The 17,715-nt window shown below is 40.8% G+C and overlaps 1 protein-coding gene across 1 annotated transcript; it reads left to right on the top strand.

Annotated features, from left to right (window-relative positions):
• Window positions 1-390: 390 nt before the first annotated feature.
• LOC133977088 (melanoma receptor tyrosine-protein kinase-like) lies at window positions 391-9,594 on the top strand. Its single transcript, XM_062415227.1, has 8 exons — window positions 391-576; window positions 2,686-2,840; window positions 3,376-3,451; window positions 4,713-4,859; window positions 4,953-5,050; window positions 7,482-7,625; window positions 7,803-7,896; window positions 8,772-9,594. Exons 1-8 carry the CDS (start codon window positions 402-404, stop codon window positions 9,113-9,115), a joined length of 1,233 nt encoding a protein of 410 aa, XP_062271211.1. The 5' UTR covers window positions 391-401; the 3' UTR covers window positions 9,116-9,594.
• The last annotated feature ends 8,121 nt before the right edge of the window (window positions 9,595-17,715 follow it).

Raw genomic sequence — 17,715 nt, 5'->3', positions numbered from 1 at the left:
AAGAAGAAGGGAGGGAGGAAGGACAAAAGGATGGAAAGGGAAGGACAGATGGAAGGAAGGAAAGAAGGAAGGGAGGAAAAAGAGATGATGGAAAGAAAGAGAGAAGGAGGGAGGAAGGAAGGAAGGAAGGAAGGAAGGAAGGAAGGAAGGAAGGAAGGAAGGAAAGAAGGAACAATCAAAACAGACGGGGTCAATTTGACCCGGTCGAGGACGACACAAAGGTTAATGGACATAATAATCACCAACAGGCTCTGGACCTTCCTGCTGTTCTGATAGTTAATATGGATGTTTTCTCGTGTGTGTGTGTGTGTGTGTGTGTGTGTGTGTCTATGTGTGTGTGTGTGTGTGTGTGTGTGTGTGTGTGTGTGTGTGTGTGTGTGTGTGTGTAGGAGGCGTATGTGATGGCGAGCGTGGATCACCCTCACGTGTGTCGTCTGCTGGGAATCTGCCTGACGTCGTCGGTCCAGCTGGTGACTCAGCTGATGCCGTACGGCTGCTTGCTGGACTACGTCCGTCACCATAGCGACCACGTTGGAGCCCAGTGGCTCCTCAACTGGTGCGTCCAGATCGCCAAGGTGAGTCCATCCAATAATAATAATATTATTAATATTAATAATTTAATCTTTGTTTCATCCTCCCGGGTCAAATTGATCCCGTCTGTTTTGACGGTTCCTTCTTTCTTTCCTCCCTTCCTTCCTTCGGTCTCTCCTTTCTCCCTCCCTCCTTTTCTCTTTCTTTCCTCCCTTCCTTCTTTCCTTCTTCCATCCCCCTTTCTTCCTTCCTTCTGTCCTTCCTTTCCTCCCTTTCTTCCCCCCTCCTTTCCTTCCTTCCTTCCCTGCTTCCTTCCCTCCTTTCCTTCCTTCCTCCTTTCCTTCCTTCTACCTCCCTTCCTTCCTTCCTTTCCTTCCTTCTTCCTCCCTTCCATCCTTCCTTCTTCCCTCCCTCCTTTCCTCCCTTCCTTCCTCCCCCCTTTCCTTCTTCCTTGCTCCCCCCTTTCCTTCCTTCCTTCCTCCTTTTCTTCCTTCTACCTCCCTTCCTTCCTCCTTTCCTTCCTTCTACCTCCCTTCCTTCCTCCTTTCCTTCCTTCCTCCTTCCTCCCTCCCTCCCTCCCTCCCTCCCTTCCTCCCTTCTTCCTCCCTCTGCTTCCTTGACTCGAGGACAACAGGAGGGTTAAAGTCAATGCGGGCTTTGATAGGGAGCCAGTGAAGCTGCTGTTTATAAAGCGTTTACACACCTGCAGCCCTCTGCTCCTTCCTCTCAGATTACATTCCTGTAAGAAGAAGATCTCCTCCCTCGCTCTCCGCCTGAGGCATCAGCTCCCTGTAATCCTGCTGAGGCCTATTAGCCTGAACTCAGCAGGAAACTGTGTGCATGTGTTGATCTGCTCAGTGTCTCTTTTAAGTCTTAAAGTGCTGGGAAAATCACCACCAACAAGGCCGTGAGCTCAGTGTAAAGTCTTTATGTTGATGCAGAGGTGAGCGAGAGGGAAAGTTGAACCTGGATTTGATTAAACTTTTACTCCAACGTGACGTCAAACAGAGAGACGCTGCAGTGGCCAATCACGTACATGAATTCCTGGTAATAATTTAAAAAAAGACTTTATAACGTGAACTGATAATTTTTACCTTTTGTCTCATGATTGTTGCGTTGGAAGATAAAATAATCGTTCCACATTAAGCCTGTGTAGTGTTTAGTTGCCTTCATTGATTTATTTGTCAGTCTGGACTTTGTTCTCCATCGTCTCACTCAGTGGTGGATTCAGGCTGTTTGAGGGGGGGGGGGAGAAAATATAAAGGGCACCTGATACATTCAGTGGGCCCCCGTCAGCAGCGAACAGTGATGCATGTTTGTTAAAAAGGAAACATCCTATCTGACTTACAGGAGGAATTGACAGTGGAACATAGACTGTATATAGAAATGGACGTAACATCCGTGACGTCACCCATTGGTTTGTGGACTGCTGCTCGAAGGCCAATAGTATCGGATCTGAGCAGCGCCATCTTGAACATTTCAGGTGCATGCTGGGAAAAATAAAAACAGGGATACTACTTATATGGGCATCAGGAGGAGCATGAGGCGCCCTCCTGAACCTGTGAACCAATCAACCTGTCAATCACCACGTAGCCACGCCCTAATGCATACCCTGCTTTATCGTCACATATAAAATCAGGGAGGCCAAAATGTCCCAAATGAACATCATACTGCATTGAAGAAGGCTTTAAACTAGCGATTGAGACCATAAACACATTTTGAAAACGTTTACTGAGGTTAGAAATCAAGTGAGAAGTTGGTGAATTCTCCATTGACTTGTATAGAGACGGAAGTCCTTTTGACACCAAAACGGTCGCCCCCTGGTGGCCTTTTGATAGAATGCAGTTTTAAGTTACTTCCGCGTTGGCCTCATTTCAGAGGACCAGAACTCCCTGCCTGGTCTGGACTTTGTTCTCAATTGTCTCACTCAGACATGTACTCATGTACTCACTGTTTGGGGGGAAGGGGCAAAAAAATATAAAGTGGGCCCCCGTCAGCAGAGAACAGTGATGCATGTTTGGTAAAAAGGAAGATGAACTTTTTATAGCGTGATACAGAACAAAAGGAAAACTCTCGACTGCACCTCATCACATGGTCTTTATTTAAAGGGTGCATATTTCCTCTCACATGAAACCTGTGTATGTGTGTGTGCAGGGATGAACTACCTGGAGGAGCGTCACCTGGTGCATCGAGACCTGGCGGCGAGGAACGTTCTGGTAAAATCTCCGAACCACGTGAAGATCACCGACTTCGGTCTCGCCAAGCTGCTGACGGCCAACGAGAAGGAATACCACGCAGACGGAGGAAAGGTGTGTGTGGCGATAAATGTTTTAACAATAAGAGAACAAGAGATTTTTTAACTTTCAGGTTGATGTCATCTGCTCATGTGACGACATTTCTGACTTCCTTAAATGCTTTATTAATGTTTAAAATGAACTGCTCAGTTGTTTTCACCCTCCTGTTGTCCTCGAGTCAAGGAAGGAAAGGAGGAAGAAGGAAGGAAAGGAGGGATGGAGGAAGGAAAGGAGGGAGGGAGGAAGGAAGGAAGGGAGGATGGAAGAAGGAAGGAAAGGAGGAGGAAGGAACGGAGGAAAGGATAGAAGGAAGGGAGGAAGGAAGGAGGGAAGGAAAGAAGGAAGGAGGGAGGAAGGAAGGACGGAAGGAAGGGAGGAAGGACGGAAGGAAGGGAGGAAAGAAGGAACAGTCAAAACAGATGGGGTTAATTTGATCCGGGAGGACGACACGAAGGTGAAATCACTTCGGGACTCTTGTTGGACTTTCAGTGTCTCCAGAAGTCAGTTTTAACATCAGAAATAAACATTTGTCCCTTATGGTTTCCCGTAGGTTCCCATAAAGTGGATGGCGTTGGAGTCGATCCTGCAGTGGACCTACACACATCAGAGCGACGTCTGGAGTTACGGTGAGTCAACCTGAGACAGTCAGACATCGAACTTCTCTCACTGTGTACAAGTGTGGTCAAAAAATCTAAAAAATGAGAGAGATGCTATAAAGATTTTCAAAATACTTTTACTTATGTTGAAGAAAACAACATCTAAGAAGCTGGAACCAATGAAAATGTGATGATTAAAACTTTATTATTATTATAATATTCTGTCAGTTGACTAATCGATCAAATCAGCCTTAATAATAAAAAACTCCTTTATTTCCAAACACAGTTCAGCAGCGTTTCTATTGGTCGGAGCACTTCTGCCTGTTTAAAGTTGAACAAAGGTTGCTAGGCAACTAGAGCTAATGTGAGCCTACTTTTTATTTGTTGTCTGTTTTGGTTCAGTATAATGATCTCAGATTAGCCGTAAGAAGACTTCAAATGTTTAAATTATCAGCTTCTTTTCCAGAAATGAGTCAAACAGAAAAAGCTTCTTTCAGCTTCTACCTGCAACACAGCTGGTCTTCTGATCAACCCTGTAAGACCCAGATATAGAAAAAACATTTGGACCTCTCAGATATTGTTTTAGGAGGCCTTAGATGTAGAAATGAAAGAGTTTTCAAATGTTCAAAAAGTTTTTAAGGAAATGTTGTAATATTGCAACATTGGACCTAGTTGGGAGCAGAATGTTTTGTATTTGTTCTCACTTTGTCTGAATAGATATACAGAACATTAAACATTCATTTGCAGGGTTGATTGCTTACTTACATAACTTATGTAATGTATTAGGAGCACAGGCTAGTTTGACTACCACTCTGGCCCAACGCTGTAGAATTACAACATAGTCATAACAAGCTCTAAGTCTAATTTGATTAATGTTTTCCAAAATAACAAACTATGTACATGTTCTAGACATTTTAATGAACACAAAAAAAAATATTTCAGGAATTTTACTTACTTGAATATTGACAAATCCAGTCGTGCAAAAAAAGGAAATGAGCTCAACGGGAAGTTTACAGGTAGAGTGAGTTCATGGCCAGATGACCGGACCTTTAAACACTTCTTCTATCCAACAGCATTGTGAGGACAAACAATAGGACCCATTTACTATTTAAATGTGGTCTTGAGAAAAAAAAACATTTGCAGACCTTTTTTTTTTAATTGTTAAAAGTGATGATGTAATTCTGCAACATTGGGCCTTACAGGGTTAAAGTTGTCTTTTTGGACATTTTTGGACACAACTCTACCAACGAGTGATTTAAGCTTTAACATCTATCTCACCTGTTGTTTCCAGGTGTGACAGTCTGGGAGCTGATGACGTTCGGTTTAAAGCCGTACGACGGGATCCCAGCCAGCGAGATCTCATCTGTGCTGGAGAGAGGAGACCGACTGCCTCAGCCTCCCATCTGCACCATCGATGTCTACATGATCATGGTCAAATGTAAAGAAAAGAAATATATCAACAACACCTGGAGTATAATAAACACCTGGGAGTTTATAATGTTTAAACAGATGTTTCTCTCTCTGTCTGCAGGTTGGATGATTGATCCGTCCAGTCGGCCCAAGTTCAGAGAACTGATAGTAGAGTTCTCTAAAATGGCCAGAGACCCTTCTAGATACCTGGTCATACAGGTACGGTGTGTGTGTGTGTGTGTGTGTGTGTGTGTGTGTGTGTGTGTGTGTGTGTGTGTGTGTGTGTGTGTGTGTGTGTGTGTGTGTGTGTGTGTGTGTGTGTGTGTGTGTGTGTATTTGAGTTATGTCTTCAGTTAACCCTCCTTTTGTCCTCGAGTCAAGGAGGGAAGGGAGGAAGGAAGAAAGGAAGGGAGGGAGGAAAGGAAAGAAGGAAGGGAGGGAAGAAGGAAGGACAGAGGAAGAAGGAAGGAAGGTAGGAGGGAGGGAGGGAGAAAGGAAAAGAGGAAGAGAGGAAGGAAGGAAAGAAGGACAGAGGAAAGAAGGAAGGAAAGGAAGGAAGGAAGGAAGGAAGGAAGGAAGGAAGGAAGGAAGGGAGGAAAGGAAAGAAGGAAGGGAGGGAAGAAGGAAGGACAGAGGAAGAAGGAAGGAAGGAAGGAGGGAGGGAGGGAGGAAAGAAGGAAGGAAGGTAGGAGGGAGGGAGAAAGGAAAAGAGGAAGGAAAGGAAGGAAAGAAGGACGGAGGAAAGAAGGAAGGAAGGAAGGAGGGAGGGAGGGAGGAAAGAAGGAAGGAAGGTAGGAGGGAGGGAGAAAGGAAAAGAGGAAGGGAGGAAGGAAAGGAAGGAAGGAAAGAGAGAGGGAGTGACTGGAAGGTTAACGGACTTGGTTTGCTTACCAAGTTAAAATCTGCTGGTCTTACATCACAGCTCATAGACTTCCTGTTTTAACTTTGACCTGCTGTACTTCTTCTGTGGACTGAGGAACTATTGCAAACCTCCAGATGAACCCGTGTAGACCAAAGTAAATCTTTTTATCAGCATTTTGACTTACTGCAGGTCTTCCTCAGCAACCTCCTAGTAGGTTTTTGTACCCACCACCTATTCTGCTCTATTCTGCTTGTTTAGTGGATGTGAACACCAGCGTTGGAAATTAATGAGAGCTAAAAAATGTAAAGCGACTCTTGGGATTGAGGGGCATTTAAACACCCTTGTAAAAAATAAAACAGTTAAACAAACACTTCATGCATTTTGCAAAGTGTGTCCAGGTTTTTCTCTGTATAATGTTTGGACCAACCAGGCTTCCATACCTGTACAACCAGATCTACACTTTACCAGAAAGAGTTTAAATTCTCTCAGAGCCTTCAGCTAAGAAACAACTCAATAAAAATACATTACACAGACATTATAACTAAGTATTAAGTGTTCTTTCATTACAAGCTCAGCTGCTTCCTTTAGTTAATTTTCCTCTCTCTTCAACACAACTACTGTGATTTATTATGCCAGTATCTCTCAGGTATCACAGGTGAGCTTTGTCTTTGGCAGGATTTTCATAATATGGGTCCAACATCCCATATTTGGATGAGTTTCGGATCTTGTTTCTGACCTGTCTGTCCTGTTTTTAGTGATGTTAACAGAATGTCACTGTGTTCTCAGATAGTTATTATTACTGATAGACAATAAGACCCAACTTGTGATGAACTACAAGGAAATGGGCAAGAACTAATATGAAAAGTAGATGTGTGTCAGTTTTTATTTAAAACCAAAACATTAGAAAGTGATGTAAGAAGTGAATATGACATCAGGTATCTGGATATTTATGCTTTTAGTTTGTTATGAGAACTTAAATTATTAATTTATTTTACTTTGTCATGTTTAAAAGTCGCTGCTTCTGATTTGTTTTGAAGAAATGTAATTCATGTTTTTAAAAAGCGAAGACAAAATAAGCTTCAGTCTACACCTTTTTTTCGGTCAAAGAAAACAAAAGAAAAATGAAAGAGACATTCATTAATTTGAAAGAGAAACATAAAGGGATGAAAAGGAAGAATGATGATATATTAAGTGTTTTGTTTATGTATCCTATCAGTTTTTCTTTTATCTTTGTTTTGTTTATTTTGTTTTGTTTGCATGAACATCTGTTCTAGAAATGATTGTTAATTTATGTTGTAAATGATCGGAAAAATAACATTTACCTAACCTTTTAAATAATCCTTCAAATAATCGGGTAGCTAACGGATGAATGAAACATGACCAATGAGTCCATTTGAAATGCTTCACTTATTTAATTTGATCTAATTTGAAGATGGCAGCTGATGCTTGCTACTAACCCATCCACTTCACAACACCATCATCCAGCAGAAGAGCTTGATCAGCTGGAGACTGGAGCTCACTGTCATGCAAAACTGACAGACTGAGGAATTCATTTGTCCCCAGGGCCGTTCAACTGTACAATCTGGCAATAAAAGGAAAAGAGATAGACTTCTCTGGACCTCACTGTTTTACCTCACTAATCATAATGTTTACTGGATATGTTAGCCCTTATGCACATTTCCCCTCGGGGATCAATAAAGTTTCTATCCATCTATCTAATTCCTTCTACACAGTGTTTTCCTGCCTGTAAGTGATCTGATTGGACCATTTTTCTCCATTCTTTCTCAGGGTGAGCTCCCCAGTCCGACAGACAGCAGGTTTTACTCTCGTCTTCTGAGCTCTGATGACATGGACGACGTGGTCGACGCCGACGAATACCTGCTGCCTTACAAGGGACTGGGTAACCATGACAACCGTCCCTGCAGCGCCGCGGTAAATATGCAGCTGGAGGAAAAAGTTCTGTTTTTTTTAGTCGATTAAGTATTTATGCACAAGAGCATGTTATGTTATGGTTTATTAGCAGAAATCAGAAGTCTATTAACACCGACAGATGATTAGCATTAAATATACATGAACAGTGTTTATAACAGTCTGTGTTTTGACTCTCAGAACGGTCATCCAGTCAGAGAGAACAGCGTTGTGATGCGTTACATCACCGATCCGACTCAGACCATGTTGGATAAAGGAGACATCACCAGCCACGGTACTTTATTCATCGAAATGTTAACATAAAACATGGATTATTCTCCTCATTGACTTTAAATGTGATGTTTTACAGACTCTACAGACTCATTCACACCTCATTGGTTCTAAACTTTTATTAAAAACATGTTAGAGACTCATTCTGTTCGTCTACAAGAGTCAAACTCATCTTCATTCGAGGGGAAAATACAGAACAATATGATCTGATGAGAAAAAAGAGGGAAGGAAGAGAAGACAGGAAAGAAAGAAAGAAGGAAAGAAAGAAAGAAAGAAAGAAAGAAAGAAAGAAAGAAAGAAAGAAAGAAAGAAAGAAAGAAAGAAAGGAAAGATGGAATGAAGAAAGAAAGATAGGAAAGAGGAAGGTTGGAAGGAAGAAAGAAAGAACAAAGAAAGAAAGAAAGGAAAAGATGGAAGGAAGAAAGAAAGAAAGGACAGATGGAAGGAAAGTGGGCTGGACTAGACTCCTCGGAGGGCCGGTTCTGGGCCGCGGGCCTCATGTTTGACACCGCTGGTTTACAAGATGAAAAAATGAAAGTCAACTGTGATGTCAGCGGTGATTTGTGTTATTCTTCGTTTATACACTAAAGCACAACCTGTATCTATAGCAACCATAGAACAACCTGTATCTATAGCAACCGTAACACAACCTGTATCTATAGCAACCATAACACAACCTGATGGTCTGTCTGTGCATTACATACCTCATACAAGTGATAAACATTGACCTAAAAGTTAAATGGGTTCAATAGATTTGAGTTTTTTCTCTACCAAACAGTTGAGCAGACCTAAAAAGGGTTAAAGACAATAATTAAGACCCTTGAGAACAGAGAAAATAAAGTAAATATTGGGTTAATGAATCCTTGTCTTTCTCTCCAGAGTACATGAACCAGAGTATGAGTGAAACCAGTCAGGGCAGCCGGCTGTCGGAGGTTTTGAATCCCAACTATGAGGACCTGAGCTCGGGTTGGGGCGCCGCCTCGTTCCTCCACCCGCTGGAGGATATAAAGTCCTCCGCCCAACTTCCTGTACAGGGACCAGAATACCTGAACACTGCCCAAAGCTCGCTCCCTCTGGCTGCCAGCGACAGCCTCGACAACCCGGACTACCAGGCTGACTTCCTGCCCCAGGCCACTTACACCAGGACTGGTCTGTTTCTGCCTGCAGCTGAGAACCTGGAGTATTTGGGTTTGGGTGCTGCGCTGCACGCTCCCGTCCGCTAAACTGTTTAATTTAGCTGCTTTTAATGTACATTTCTCTGGACAACACTGACTGAGCAGCAGAATCACTTTCACATTGAACAGCTCACTGAGTCAGACATTACTGATGACAAGGAGAGCTGGACTCAACCCAACAACCTTCTGGTCACAAACTGGATGTTTCATTGAACTTGAATTTTAAAAGTTTGATCGCTGTGGAAGTGAAATGAGGACTTCACTGTTGAAAATACAAAACATTTGACATAATTTAAATGTGCACAGAGGTTTGGAGAAGCTCAAAAATGAATTATTTACATGTGATCTTCTGCTCCATCAGGTATCAAAAGGCACAATGGCGCCCCCAGCTGGCTGTGCAGTGCACTACAGGCTGGAGGATAAAACAATCGCTTGTAATGTGAAACTTTTCTCATTTAACCCTCCTGTTGTCCTCGAGTCAAGGAAGGAAGGAAGGAAGGGAGGAAAGGAGGAAGGAAGAAAGAAAGGAGGGAAAAAGAAGGAAGGACAGGAGGGAGGAAAGGAAAGGAGGAAGGAAGGAAAGAAGGACAGAGAAAAAGAAGGAAGGGACGAAGGGAGGGAGGAAAGATGGAAGGGAGGAAGGAAAGGAAGGAAGGAAGGAAGGAAGGAAGGAAGGAAGGAAGGAAGGAAGGAAGGAAGGAAGGGGGATGGAGGAAGGAAAGAGAGGAAGGAAAGAAAAACAGAAGGAGGGAGGAAAGAAGGAACAGTCAAAACAGACGGGGTCAATTTGACTCGGGAGGACGACACGAAGGTTAAAAAAGATCCTTTTCGTGTTGTAACTATCACCTGGAAATAAGTATTTTTCATGTTGACTTCTAAAAAAATTAGATGCCAAATTATTGCTGTTAAACAAAACACATTTTATATTACAGCAAAATATCTTGTTACATCCTGGAAGGAGCAATGCACTGAAGTCCTCATGTATTCCCACAGAGAGTCTCATCTGTTGAGTCTTCCTCTGAAGATCTTCTAAATATGAAAAGTGATAAACTGAAGGAGGAATGACTCCAAAGAACCGACTCAGAGAATCTACAAAATGCCATCAAACAGTCGTGTTCACAAAGACACTACAGACGAGAATATAGAGTTTTATTTATGAGCAGATCGACAGCGGTCACGTTTGTTACGCTGCTGCAACACGAGAATCCTCCTGCTGCTTGAATATCTGTGTTTTAACCATAGACTGTATATAAAGTGGACGTAACATCCGTGATGTCACCCATTGGTTTGTGGACTGCTGCTCGGAAGCGAATAGTATCGGATCTGAGCAGCGCCATCTTGAAAATTTCAGGTGCATGCTGGGAAACATAAAAACATGGATTCTGCTTATATGGGCATCAGGAGGAGCATGAGGCGCCCTCCTGAACCTGTGAACCAATCAACCTGTCAATCACCACGTAGCCACGCCCTAATGCATACCCTGCTTTATCGTCACATATAAAATCAGGTAGGCCAAAATGTCCCAAATGAACATCATACTGCATTGAAGAAGGCTTTAAACTAGCGATTGAGACCATAAACACATTTTGAAAACGTTTACTGAGGTTAGAAATCAAGTGAGAAGTTGGTGAATTCTCCATTGACTTGTATAGAGACGGAAGTCCTTTTGACACCAAAACGGTCGCCCCCTGGTGGCCTTTTGATAGAATGCAGTTTTAAGTTACTTCCGCGTTGGCCTCATTTCAGAGGACCGGAGCTCCCCACCTGGGTTTAATGCTTTGGACATTTTAACAGTTTGTGTTGAGCTTTGATTCCCTGATGTCTGACACACAGAGACAGTCGGAGTTTGTGGTTTTTCGTGTACATAGAAGAAGGCGAGTTTCCATCCACTGACCAGAGACGTTTCAGTGTTTCTGTCAGACACGTGCACTCTGTAAAAAAAACCCATTTGTGATATTTCCGTGAATGAATAATGTGCTTTAAAAGAAATATGTTTGAGTGTTTTTATGTTACATTTCCACTTGAACCAAGAAAGAAGGTTTAAAACCTGTTTCACAAGTTCTCTGTTAAACGTTTGTGAAATCAGTAAAAAAAACCTTCTGCCATCATTTGACTTGAAATACCTTCAGTTAAGCTTTAACTTTTTTATTCTCTCACTTCTTCTCTTCACTTGTCAAGAACGAGCCAAACTCTTGACAACCGTTACCGCACACTGACTCTGTGACTATTAGTGCTTTGTACTGTTTGTACTGCTGTTTGTGGAAATGTGCTGAGGTGGAGAGATAAAAGCTGTGGTTGCTCAGAAATCTAGAGGCTCACAAGATCAGGACTTTAACTATTTAACTATCTCAATATAACAAATGGAGCTTATCTTCATCCTGCACCTTTATATATAAACTCTTACTAACAGTGGAGGAGGAAGTACTCTGATCCTTCACTGCAGTAAAAGTCCCGATACAGAAATTTAAAAATACACAGGTATTATTATTAACCTCCAGTCTGTTTTGACTGTTCCTTCTTTCCTTCTTTCCTTCCTTCCTTCCTTCCGTCTGTCCTTCCTCCCTCCCTCCTTCTCTCTCTCTTTCCTCCCTTCCTTCTTTCCTTCCTTCCTCCCTTCCTTACTCTTTTCCTTCCTCCCTTCCTCTTTTCCTTTCTCCCTCGTTTTCCTTCCCTCCTTCCTTCCTCCCTCCTTTCCTTCCTTCCTTCTTCCTCCCTCCCTTCCATCCTTCCTTCCTTCCTCCCTTCCTTCCTTCTTCCTCCTTTCCTTCTTTCATTTCCTCCCTTCCTTCCTCCCTCCTGTCCTTCCTTCCTTCCTCCCTCTTGTCCTTCCTTCTTCATTCCTTCCTTCCTTCTTCCTCCCTTCCTTCCTTCCTCCCTTCCTTCCTTGACTCGAGGACAACAGGATGATTAATGAGAGAGGAAAGAAGAAAAAACTAAGTTCTGATACACAAATGTGTTTTCAGTTTTTATCTTTTTCTCTAATCTTTGATTTTTGCTGAAATATTGGATCATTTGAACATTTATTGAAATGAAAGCATGTGAGAAGTTTAGAGGGAAACATCACTATTTGGTGGAGCTGTTAACAACTCATAGACATCTGAGATGTGAGCCGACTACACACTGCTGTCTGGTTTCATCTTTAACAATGTGTTGTATTTTAAAAGCTTGTTATATGAGATGTAGAGGAGAGGAAGTATAAGGTAGCATCAAATGGAAAAGTAGTTGTGCTTCAGTAAAGTACTTGAGTAAAACATCAACTGTGAAATAACAAAAACAGAAACATAATGTAACTCTGCCTCAGTGTTAAAGTCATTATTACAACTAAAAATAAACTACTGTTACATGAGGATGTTTGGTTGTTACAAATCAACCAAATTTACCCTGTCTGTTTTGACTGTTCCATCCTCCCTCCCTCCTTCTTTCCTTCCTTCCTTTCCTTCCTCCCTTCCTTCTTTGCTCCCTCCCTCCTTCTCTCTTTCTTTCCTTCCTCTCTCTTTCGTCCCTTCCTTTTTTCCTTCCTCCATCCCCCTTTCTTCCATCCTTCTGTCCTTCCTTCCTCCCTCCTTCTTTCCTTCCCTCCTTCTTTCCTTCCTTTCCTTCCTCCATCCCCCTTTCTTCCATCCTTCTGTCCTTCCTTCCTTCCTTCCTTCCTTTCCTTCCTCCCTTATTCTCTTTCTTTCCTTCCCCCTACCTTTTTCCTCTGTCCTTCTTTCCTTCCTTCCTCTTTTCCTTCCTCCCTTCCTCCTTTCTTTCCTTCCTTCCTTCCTTCCCTCCTTCCTCCCTTCCTTTTTCCTTCCTTCCTTCCTTCCTTCCTTCCTCCCTTCCTTTTTCCTTCCTTCCTCCCTCCTTTCCTTCCTTCCTCGCTCCTTTCCTTCCTTCCTTGACTCGAGGACAACAGGAGGGTTAAATAATTACTATTCTAACTCATGAATCTAAAGAAGTTGTTTCTGTTCTCAGGATAAAAAGGTGCCACAAAAATGAGCCTAAATATCTATAATAATGAACCATGACTGCATTATGTTTCCACGGCAACGACAGAGAGGAACCAGTATAAAGTGAATGTCTGTAAATGTGCTTTAACTATGTAGCATTTGAATTGTTAATGGGTGTGATATTATGTGTGAAGCCACAGTGAGATCCATGTTGAATATTACTTTAATATCTAAACATTAAAGTCATAGTTTCCACTTTAGTATCATAAGTTCATTAAAGTTTAATATTTTAAAAAGGAGGGCTGGAGTTATGATGTAGATGATGTTATGAAGTTTTTTTTTGTCTCAAATTTTTACAGAGAGTAGACTTCCAGTTTGTGTCCAAAAGCATTTATTTATCCCTACAAAGCTTTATTATTTATTAACAGTTAAAAGCTTAAAAACAAATGATTTTGGATGTCATTTAAACAAACTGAAACTTAATCCATTTTAATTCAAGTCAATTACATTCTGTTTATTGTCATCATACAGAGCAGAGCGACGTACAATGAAATGAGCAGTGTCATCAAGGCAGTACAGTACAAAAAGTACAAAACTACAATAAAAGGAAAAAACAAGACATATAATAATGATACACACTGTGACATAAAACCTAGCTGAAGATTAACAGTATTAATTGTTTTTCATAATGTTAGAAGATGTGCAGGTGTATACATTTGGTTTTCATGTAGCAATCACATCTGTATTAAAGTGGGTCATTTTGCATGTTTGACAGTTTATTTTATCTTTGAGTTGTTTAAATATCTTTTTTTTTTTTTTTTAAATCAATATGTTTTGGTAATTAAGCCATGAGAAACAAATCTTTTACATTATTAGCTCAGCATTTACTGCAGTGGATGATTATTACATGTGTTCAGGTAAAGTGAGATAGTGCCATCTGCTGGCAGAAAGCAGCTACTGCAGCATGAATAATGACATTTAACATTGAGGAGAAACTGATGCTGCAGGGAAGATGATTATCAAATACTTTAGATTTAAAATAATGTTCAGTTCTCATATTTATCAGGTGGATAAAGTAAGCTTTTATTTTTATATAGTAGTTTTAGTTGTGATTGAATATTAAGTCTTGGTTTTTGTTTGACTCCATAAAAACAGTTTTGGCCTCAAACTCATGACAATTTTCCTTTGTGTACCTCAAATGATGAATGAAGATTAATGATCATTAATATAACATTTTCTTCTGATAGTTTTCATATTAAATGTCATTTACAAATTAAAATGTTACATGTTGATTATTTATCTATAAAAATACAAAGACATATGACTGTAGGGAATAACCAGGATTATATAGAGACAACTTTATACACGCACCATGAATGTGGCTTTTTACATATCAAATTCACCTGAGACATAAACATTACAGGATGGACTTGACAGTGGAGCTGTTCTCAGATCAGTTCAGCCTGCAGCACTGATCTCCACGTCCTCTGATTCCTCTGTCAGTCACTGCTGGATGAAGCTCTCCTCTCCTCTCTACCTCCCAGTAACATGAGCCAGTCACAGCCTCTCTACACACAAGCTGCTGCTGCTGCTGCTTCAACCTCTCTGGATCATCAGGATCCAGCTGATTGTCTCTCAACACACTCCTGGATGTTAACTCACACTCCAAGATCATCAGTATCTGATGAGAGAAGAAGAAAGAACAGAGGTCATGATCAGTGCTTAGTGAGACTCACTTCGTCAGCTGTCAGTCAGTGATGCAGCACATCCAGTATAAAGAGCAGCAGGGACTTCAGTCCTGTTCAGACCAGAAGTGGAACAGCTGTGCAGCGTAGCTTGCTTCCATTCAGCTCTCATGTTAACATGTTGGAGTGAACACACTGAGCTCCAAGCTCACACACCTGCACACACTTTTACTATCAAGTCTGTTTCCTCTGCAGATTTCATCCTGGACTTCAGCAGAGGTTCTGGTCTGTATAAAGACCACATGGTTACTAAACGTAATGATGCTTGTGTGAAATCAGTCAATCCAGCTGTGTGTCTCTCTCTCTCTCTCTCTCTCTCTCTCTCTCTCTCTCTCTCTCTCTCTCTCTCTCTCTCTCTCTCTCTCCCACTCAGCTCCAGCTCTCTCAGATGGGAGGGGTTGGACCGTAGAGCTGAGGCCAGAGAAACACAGCTGATCCCTGACAAACCGCAGACATTCAATCTGAATAAAGAACAAATTATGGCACTTTAGAAGACAGTGGTAGATGCATTTACATGGACCATACCAATTAATAATCAGATTACGAAAAGATGAATGTTTTATTTTTATTTTAATTTACATAAAAATTCAATTAAAGGTAGAGATCAAATATTTGGGACATTAGATATTAATGCACCAGTACAGTATTTTCCTTCCAGTTCTCATATTTATCAGGTGGATAAAGTAAGCTTTTATTTTTATTTAGTTGTTTTTATTCTAGAGAGTTTGTATATTAAGTCTGAATGCAGTCATATTCCCCAGCCCAGTATTATTACTGCATACTACATCGCTCATAATACTGCAGTACTTTTACTGTAATACTGCATACTACATCGCTCATAATACTGCAGTACTTTTACTGTAATACTGCATACTACATCGCTCATAATACTGCAGTACTTTTACTGTAATACTGCATACTACATCACTATAATACTGCAGTACTTTTACTGTAATACTGCATACTACATCACTCATAATACTGCAGTACTTTTACTGTAATACTGCATACTACATCACTATAATACTGCAGTACTTTACTGTAATACTGCATACTACATCACTATAATACTGCAGTACTTTACTGTAATACTGCATACTACATCACTCATAATACTGCAGTACTTTTACTGTAATACTGCATACTACATCACTCATAATACTGCAGTACTTTTACTGTAATACTGCATACTACATCACTCATAATACTGCAGTACTTTTACTGTAATACTGCATACTACATCACTCATAATACTGCAGTACTTTTACTGCAGTATGTTTAAGTTGCTGTATTGGTCCTTTTACTACAATAAAGTATCTGATTACTTCCATCACTGACTGAATCAAACACTTCTAAAAAATAAAAGCACCATGTAATAATTTAGTCATCCTGCGTATTACTTTGAAAAGCGTAGCCCGCCCGGAAGTCCAGTTCCGGCTCGTGCTGCTTGGCGCTAACAGGTGTGAACATGTCTGCGTCTGTCAGAGTGTTTAAAAGCCGCGTTTCTGCTTTCTGTCCGGTTGGTTTGTCTCCGGTGCTGCAGAGGAGCAACCCGGTGAGATGTCCGGTCGGTGAGCAGCGGCGGGAGCGTCACACACACAGGTACCGAGCTGCAGACACGTAGCTGCCTAATGCTACCGAGCACGCTGCTAATCCATGTAAACAAACACAGCTGATCAAACTACAGCGGGGATCGATAGTACTGAGAGATGATCAGACACAGGATAAAACATGAGTGTGTGTCTCAGGATAAAGGACAACACACACACACACACACAACCACACACACACACCACACACACACACACACACACACACTTCTCACTTTCACTGCTCTCATAAACTTTGATCAGCTGGTTTTGTTTTTGCTCAGGTCCTGTCACGCTGCTGCACGCACGCGCACTGATCGATCCATCAATCAATCAATCAATCAATCAATCAGCTCACAACAAACAGCTTTAAAACAGTATAACTGCTGCTTGAAAATGATTTAACTATAACTGATTATTACAAATCCTTACATGTTATTTAGTCTATTTTTATTTTTTCTATATAATAATAATAATAATAATATAATTTATAATATAAAAAATATAATTAGTATTTCATGTATAATACTAATTTCAATTGTGTGCAATATACATATGATATACATGTATATATTTATTTCGCTTAATGTAAATAATGTCACGATTATTCTTATTATATATTTTTTACTATTATTGTTTTTTGTACTTATTATTATTATTATTGTTATTTATTCTTTGTCTTATTGCTCCTATATTCTATTTTATTGTCAACTTGCTGCTGTAATAATGCACCTTTCCCTCATAGTGAGACTAATAAAGGAATAAATCTTTATATCTTATCTTATAATTTGAACCTTTAACCTCCAGGAAACTATAATCACAGTTTATTGTAACACGCAGGTTTTATTAGGATCAGGGCTGAAAAACTGTAACATCATAAAAGTGTTTCATATCAGTCGATAATTATTGATTTTTTTTATGACCTATTTAAAATAAGGGACCAGGGCAAAGCAGCTTTATTTATATCAATGTGATTTATACATAAAAACAAACATTTAACAGTAAGAATTGGAAACAAAAAAACATAAAAACATGCAATTTGAAAACATTACAATATAAAATTAATAACAGACTGGTTAGACTGGTTTCCAGTTTGTCTTTCAGTAAACAGTGTTTAGTTAAGGAAGGACAGGAGGAAGGAAGGAAGGAGGAAGGAAGGAAGGAAGGAAGGAAAAGAGTAAGGGAGGAAAGAAGGAAGGAAAGAAAGGAGTAACGGAGTAGGAGGAAAGAATGAAGGAAAGGAGTAAGGGAGGAAAGAAGGAAGGAGGAAGGGAGGGAGGAAGGACGGAAGGAAGGAAAAGACTAAGGAGGGGAGGGCGGAAGGAAAAGAGGAAGGAAGTAAGGAGAGATGGAAGGAAAGGAGTTAGGAGGAAGGAAGGAAG

This window comes from Scomber scombrus, unplaced genomic scaffold, assembly GCF_963691925.1.
Source record: "Scomber scombrus unplaced genomic scaffold, fScoSco1.1 SCAFFOLD_437, whole genome shotgun sequence".
In the NCBI taxonomy this organism is placed as follows: Eukaryota; Metazoa; Chordata; class Actinopteri; order Scombriformes; family Scombridae; genus Scomber; species Scomber scombrus.
Note: the sequence above shows the minus strand (reverse complement) of the source record. Positions and strands in the feature narration are given on the sequence as shown.

What these genes read in the sequence shown, in the direction of transcription:
- LOC133977088 (XM_062415227.1), top strand. Translation starts at nt 402, where the DNA reads ATGGCGAGCGTGGATCACCCTCACGTGTGTCGTCTGCTGGGAATCTGC. An exon ending in ACCACGCAGACGGAGGAAAG is followed by an intron (nt 2,841 to 3,375) that starts GTGTGTGTGGCG and finishes GGTTTCCCGTAG; the next exon opens with GTTCCCATAAAGTGGATGGC. An exon ending in CTACATGATCATGGTCAAAT is followed by an intron (nt 4,860 to 4,952) that starts GTAAAGAAAAGA and finishes CTCTGTCTGCAG; the next exon opens with GTTGGATGATTGATCCGTCC.